This window comes from Suricata suricatta, chromosome 1, assembly GCF_006229205.1.
Source record: "Suricata suricatta isolate VVHF042 chromosome 1, meerkat_22Aug2017_6uvM2_HiC, whole genome shotgun sequence".
NCBI lineage: Eukaryota > Metazoa > Chordata > Mammalia > Carnivora > Herpestidae > Suricata > Suricata suricatta.
In genome coordinates this window covers 185,151,561-185,158,656 of record NC_043700.1, presented here as the reverse complement: position 1 = coordinate 185,158,656, position 7,096 = coordinate 185,151,561, and the positions used below count along the sequence as shown (strand labels likewise).

General features: G+C 57.6%; 1 protein-coding gene across 1 annotated transcript in view; it reads right to left on the bottom strand.

Moving 5' to 3' along the window:
- Positions 1 to 4,192: 4,192 nt before the first annotated feature.
- NKX3-2 (NK3 homeobox 2) overlaps positions 4,193 to 7,096 on the bottom strand; it is a 3,596-nt gene continuing 692 nt past the window's right edge. The window contains exons 3-4 of the mRNA XM_029952366.1: positions 7,035 to 7,092; positions 4,193 to 5,553 (exon numbers count right to left, since the gene is read on the bottom strand). Of these exons, the coding sequence (XP_029808226.1) occupies positions 5,021 to 5,553; positions 7,035 to 7,092 (591 nt within the window). The 3' untranslated portion in view covers positions 4,193 to 5,020. The remainder of the gene's footprint in view (positions 5,554 to 7,034; positions 7,093 to 7,096) is intronic.

Here is a 7,096-nt window from a genome sequence, read left to right as displayed (position 1 = left end):
TCTATGTGTAACTACAGAAAATATTAATGTATTACATGATGTAACCATTTACAATATAACACAAAAAAATTTTTTGCAGCCTGCTTTGGCATTTCTTCATTAAAAAAAAAAACGTATTTATCAGGAGACTTGAAAACTGGCCAAGGCCCCGAGTCTGTACGCCTCTGAGGGAGCCTTCGCTGAGCACATCCAGGTCACTTGGAAGACCCCGAGAGTGCAGGAGTTCAAGGGAGAGTGTTTCCCATCTGCCTACAAGCGTTGCCCAGAAGCTCGCCGGGGATGGCTACGGTAGAGTCCACACGGCTGTACCGCGCCCTAATGGTTTTCAAAGCACATCCGACCAATCACCCAAAGCCAAACCTGGGAGGCGTCTGCTCTAAAGGACCGTCTATCCACACTGCCGGCCTCAAGTACTAAAATGTGCTTCTGAGCTTTGAAAGACTCTGAAAGGCCTCTTTATGGCCTGTAACTTCAGGCAAGTCACATTGCCTCTTTGAGCCTCAGTTTCCCCATCGGTAAAATGGAGGCCAAGCCCACGCCCCTGCAACTGCCAAAGGACAGCGCTACATAGGATACAGAAGCACTTTTGCGGGTGTAACGTCCCAGACAACCAAACATAGTGACAGACTTTGGGGTGGTGGTTGTTACATATTGTTCGGCTGCTCCTCCGGGCCTCCCTCGGGTTTTCGAGCCTCAGCTCCCGCTTCCTCGGCGGTTCTGGGCACGGCCTTCGCTCTCCGGCCAGGGCCTGTGCAGTAGCCATGCGGCATCTGTAACTCGCAGCCGCTACAACTTATAAAGCGTTTGCGGTGTCCCGAAGTCGTCCTGCAGTTTGGTGTGATTCGCAATTAAGACTGCTAGCAGGGTGCGGTTGGTGGCCCGCAAGACTGGGGCCCTGCAGCGCCTGGGGGGATGGTAGGAGGGGGAGGTGTCCCCGGCACAAGTCTGCCTCTGTCACCTCCTCGTGCTTTGCGGACCAGGAGGCCCTCCGCCAGGGTTCAAGGTGAGGGGACAGGTCTAATTTTCTCCGCTGCCCAGGCTCGGAGGCGGAAAGCCTTTCTGCGAGGCCAGGTGAATTCCGTGGGCTTTCGCCAGGCCGGATGCCACCTTTTCCTGGCAAACCCCAGCGAAACGTGAGTGGAGTGCCCGCCTGGCCAGGATGGAGCAGGCAGAGTCCCAGGATCCCCGCCCGGTGGGGCCTCCGCAGGCCCCGAGGAGGTCTGGCCTCTGTGGGATGCTCGGTGCGCTGCTCCCAGGCTGGCCGGTTTCGGGTCCCCACTCCCGGGGTGCCCTCGGATGCCGCCCCTCTATGTGCCCAGCCCCTTGGGGACCGGGCATCAGGACTAGGCTCTCAGAGGAAAAGGGACATCTTGTGGGAGCCTTCCTCAGACCTTCTCGAATGAAGTCAACATTCCCTTTTGCTATCGTGGAGGAGTGGCGGGTGGGCGCAGATTCCCTTCGGCCCGGAAGCCATTTATTTTCTGAAATGGAACTCATTCCTCAACTCCCCCGGTTTGGCCCAGCTTTGCTGAGATACGCCCTTGTGTCAGTGAGCCCCTCAAACTTGGTTGCTTGGAGTTAGACGAACGTTGGGAGGGCCAAGGCCAACAGGCCAGGGGTTGGAGTTACACACACACACACACACACACACACACACACACACACACACACACACCAGTGACATTTGGCAGCTTATCGATCCCAAATTTGCCGCCCAGAGCCTGAGAATTGCTGGCTGAGCCTGAATCCTTAGGGCTGATTTCGGTGCAGGTACACCTTTTTCTGCCTCCCTTCCCAGCCATTCCTCCCGCTGTAGTTCACCCACGTGTGTGCAGCCAACTAAGCTGAAGGCCAGCGCTGAGGTTCACCAAGAGCCCCAAAGGATTGAGAAAGATGAAAAGGTACCTCCCCCACTGGGCTCTGGTGGCAGTTCCTCTGGGAAATCAGGTCCCAAAAAAACGGACAGAGAACACGGCACCTGAGGCGCAGAGAGTGAGTGGCCTGAGGTCCCCTCTGTCTGGAAGCAAGATGGACAAGGAGCAAGCAATACTGTTTCTCTCTCTCTCTTTTTTTTTTAAGGCAGGGATGGGAGTGGAGAAGGAAAAGGAAACCGAGAAAGTAATACCGCATATTCCCAACAGGACCTGCGTCTGCGGCCAGGGGCCCTCGTAAAGATACGGGTCTTGTGTCTCCAAATGCGTTGGGAAATCTCCCGAAGCTGGGCGGGACCCGCAGGCTGAGTCCCACTCCACGAGTCAGACCTTAAGTGCTGGTGGCCGCACCAGCCGCGGGGCAGCTCAGGGAGAAACTGCCACAACCCAGGAGGCAAACTGACTTCGTTTGAATCTTTTCCCCCAGGCGTCTGGAGCGAGCCCAGCACCACCGGCCCAGGCAGGGTTTGGAGAGGGGTCGAGCAAGAGAAGAGATGCCACAGGCCTACTCAGAAAATCCCCAGTTCTCTCAACTCCACATCTGCAGGGACGGAAGACAGACGCACCCCGTAGGCCGTCACAGCTAACTGACATTTTCAGAAGGGGGAAATAATCGACCGTCTGCACCGACCCTATCCCCGCCCAGAAAACTTCTCGGCAGTGGCCACCTCTGCAGAGGGGAAGAAACGAGATTCTGGCATTATTGGGGAAATGGTCTTTCTACAAGGAAAATGCATTCATGATTAATTATGAGGTTAAAATGGAATTTTTAAACATGCCAGAAAGAAACAAAATGACTGCAGGAACCACTTGACTTGGGGACAACGGTGCGCACGTCCCGAGGGCCTTTTGCCTTTCTCTTTGCGCTTTGCTGTTTCCACAAACAGGAAACGTCTTTTGTAAAGCGCAAGTCTCAGTTCTCCGCCCGAGGCCCCACCCAGCGGCCGCAGACCTCTGGCCTTGGACTTTGGGATACTAAGGCCTGGGGGTCCTGAGGCTGGAAAAGGTCACGGCCTTGGAGGAGGGCGGATCGGCCCTTCAGCGCCGGGGAAAATTGAAAGTAGCCGGGGCCTGGGCTTGGCGGTTTCCCTACTTCGGCAGGCCGGCGGCCCCGAGGCCTCGGAGCCTGCTATGTGGCATTAACTCTTCCTCGCTCGACCCGGACCGGTGGGAGGGGAGTGCGGCGGCGAGCATTTTGCTCTGGCGAGTCCTTGTTAGCCTGGGGAGTCCGAATGGGGGAGGATTGTGTTCGTCTGTAAAATGTAAACAATAAATAACCTTCTCCCCACTTATTCAATACTTCCACCTTAGGCTTGTGTGTGGATCAAATGACACCGTGTCACCGAGAGAGTGTAAGCACTCCAGAACAAGGTAGAGGGCCATTTGCACCCAGCCGGGGGTCAAACCTCGGTTGACCTCCCCCCCCACCCCCGCCGCCCCCCCCCCTCTTATTATAGCCTTGTTTGCCCCTAATCGTTTTAGAATTTCAGCGAGTTCTTGCGAGCCCATCCTCCGAACGAAATGAAGACAGGGATCCTTACAGAAACACTCAGAAAATCGAAAGCAGAGAGGATGTAGGCAGGTGGAGAAGTCAGCAGGTTAGGTGGCTGCAGGTTCGGTTATGAACGCTTTCCAGACTCTGCAACCAGTCCCATGGAAAAAATAAAAACTAAAAGGGAATCCTAGGCATTCGCTCCCGATTTAGCGGGATTCATCTGTGACTTCTGCAAAATCCCCTAAATCACAATCCCCTGAACTGCGCGGGTTTAAGCACTTTCGGAAGGGGGCTGGAAGCAAGGCCGCTTCCTAGAGGGGCCAGGCATCCTTGATCCAGGACTGAAAAGCGGTTGGGAAAGTGAGCCCCAGACATTTTCATGATACTGGATTCCCCAAAGCCAGACGGAGAGAGGCTCAGAGAAAACACGGCGTCCAGGAGGGCATGGTAAACTAAAAGTTTATAAATTAAAGGGAAAAAAGATAAAGCAAATAGAGCTTCCAAACTCCACAAATCTTTTTAAAGTTAATATTCTAGATGAGTGCACAGTGCCCTTAAGGAGGCAAAAAGCGACAAGGTTGACAGGACCATCTGTCTTCCGGACAGGGACAGGGAGGAGAGAATCCTGGGTCAGAACGCAGGGGTCTTGGAGGGACAGAGGGTCAGGCGGCAGAACTGCAGGGGGATGCCATGGAAAGGCTGGTCAGGGATATTCACATTGAATACAAAAATAACCGTTATTTGAATACAAACAACTGAAAAGTGCTACAAGTTTTAACCTCCTTTAAAAAAATAAAAAGAAATACAGGCAAGTGTCTATGAAAAACTGCTGGGTTTCCTCTCTCCCGGTTCGGGGTTCCCAGGAAGCTCCCCAGTTTGGCGGCGGCCCTGGACTTCAGAGAGGAAAGTTTCCGGGGGAGTCTCGGCCCTACTCTGTGCCCAGAGGCTCCCGTCTTTACATTCAGCACCCAAAAGGGCATCCCCACGTGAGCTCTGATATGGGGAGGCATGGGGCAGAGGGCCCGAAAAACCAAACATTCCACGGTTCGAATCAATCCCATGTCTTGGGGCTCCTTGGGGCTGCCAGGGTTCCGCACCTCTTTGATACAAATGCAATTTCCAAAAAACAAAAAAATAGGTATGTAGATACACATAGATTGGTAGCATGGATACCATGAACTATTGTGGCCTAGCGCACGAAGCTCCCGGCTAGCCCGAAATTCTGGGGATTCAGGCTCTGTGGTCTCCAGGAGTTCTTTCCGCTCCAGGGAAACATAGTCTCCTGGCAGATACAATCCACATCTAACTTTGTTGTGATAATAAATAATGTCCAAGAGCTTCCAGGCAGGCGCCAGGGGAGCAAGGCCCCTAGGCCATAGGGTGCCTCGGCTCGAATTAGAAAAAGGCGCCCTCTCTGGACAAATTCAGTCCCGCTGCTGGGGCGCCATGCTGGAAGTTTGAGCCCGGGCTGGATTTCATCCTCCACTTGCCCCCTCGGCGGGGAGCCCTTGTGCCGAGCACACAACCCGCACAGCCGTCCGCGGCCGTCGGAACTGGGGCGCAGGGATCACCGGCGGCCTCGCCCCAGGCCGGCTCACTGGGTGCCCGCGGCGGCTGCGCACGTGGAGAGGGCCCAGCCGGGGAGGCAGTAGTAAGGGTAATAGTAGGAGGGCTGCAGTGGCAGCAGCGAGGGTGGCCGAAGCACCTCGCCGGGCAAGTACTGTCTCTGGTCGTCGCGTACGAGCACTTTCACCGCCACCTTCTTGGCGGCGGGCGCCGATGCCAGCAGGTCGGCGGCCATCTGCCGGCGCTTGGTCTTGTAGCGACGGTTCTGGAACCAGATCTTCACTTGCGTCTCAGTGAGCTTCAGCGACGCGGCCAGGTCGGCGCGCTCCGGCCCGGACAGGTAGCGCTGGTGGTTGAAACGGCGCTCCAGCTCGAAGACCTGCGCGTGGGAGAAGGCGGCCCGCGAGCGTTTCTTGCGCGGCTTGGGCGCCGCGGGCTCCTCCTCCTCCTCCGCGCCGCCCGCCGGTCCGCCGCCACCGCCGCCGCCTCTGCCGCACAGCGCCGGGACGCGTGCGCTTCCAGGGCCAACGGCGTCGTCCTCCGCCCTCGGGCTGCGGTCGCCTGCGGATCCCAGTGGGAACAGAAACAACAGACTGTCAGCGCCGCCGAGAAGCGAGGTCGGGCCTCGACCGTGGGGGTGGGGGTGGGGGGGCGCGGAAGTACACTTCGATCCCCGAGGAGCTCCTCGGGAGGGTCTGTAAGCTGCAGGTCCCCCGGAAACCAGTCTCGAACCCTCTCCCATAGCTTCTTGCATTTAGGCCCGTCCTGCGAGGGAAACGGACTCAGGCGCGGTATCAACGCGGTGTGGCCAACGTCAAGCTCCCTGCCCTCTCTGGGCCCCAGGCTCCCCTGAGGATCCTGGGGCACTGGGGCCCGAGCATCAATCCTCACACAGCTGAGCCCTGGGGTTCTAGAATGCTCCCCTCCCTGGGTTCCCCCGCCTCTGCACACTCACGCTCACACACACTCACAGTCGCACACGAGCGTCCACTGCACACAAGGGGGAATAAGGGGGGCCGACTCTCGGAGACATAAGTATCTGGGATCTTACCCCCTACCCACCCCCAAGCAGCCGGAATTGTGCGCGGGCAGTGGCAACAGCCTGCTTCAAACCCTTGGTGGGCTTCTCTCTTTCTCTTTGCAAGGAAATGAGGGGAGGGCTAGGGACTGAAGATGAAGAGTGGGAGTGGGAGGTGCCCCTGCTTGGAGTCCTTGAACCCCAATCTGACGCCAGCTCCTCAGCCTCTTTCTGCATCTGTCCCCAGCACCCTAGCAGAGAGGTCCAGAGCTCTGGCCTCTGACAAGTACTATTTACTTGGAGCCAGAGTGAGGCCTACAGCGGCTTCCGGCCGACAGGGGCAGGAACGGGGGTCTTTCCGAGCCCTAGCTGAGGCTGTTCCTTTCCCTGCTACTTTTGGGGTGACCCACATCAAGCCCTTCTGTCTTCAGCTGGCTGCAGGGTCTGCTGCCAGGTCTTTGGTCCTCCTCAGCCCTTCCCGGCTCTCCTGACCCTGGGGTCTGGGAAAGCTAAAGAAGCCCTCCCGTGAGAGCCCAGGCTGGGCAGATGAACCGCTCGGTACCACTTAAGGGTATCCCTCACCACCTACCCTTGAGCTGCTGCTGAACCCTTGGCGTTTCTGCTTTATGGGCCAGGGGCCAGGGCACTTGGCTACCCGACGTCTCTGGGCCCCTGGCTCTTCCCTGTCGCTGATTTGGCCAATCTGGACACAGACACGCCAAAGCACTAGGGATGGACTTAAAGCCAGGGTGCGGTAGTCCTTCCCTACCCCGGGCTAGGGCACAACTGACCCCGGACGTCCCAGGCCTCTCCCCAGGACACAGGGCTCTGCGGAGTTTCTCGGTTCTCTCTGGGGCTCAGTTCCCGGAGGATTAGAGAAGTCCGCGCCAGCTCGAATAGCTTCGGTCCCTGGCCAGCCACGGGGCCCAGGGCGCTGGTCACAGCAGGCCCACACCATTCGGCGCGTTTGCCCGCACCCGCCTCCCCGGCCCGGCCCCCTTCCCCGCGAGCAGCCTCGGCAGACCTGAGACGCTGGCCGACATCTCGCTGTCGCTCCGGCCTGCGGCTTCCTCCTCCAGGTCCTTG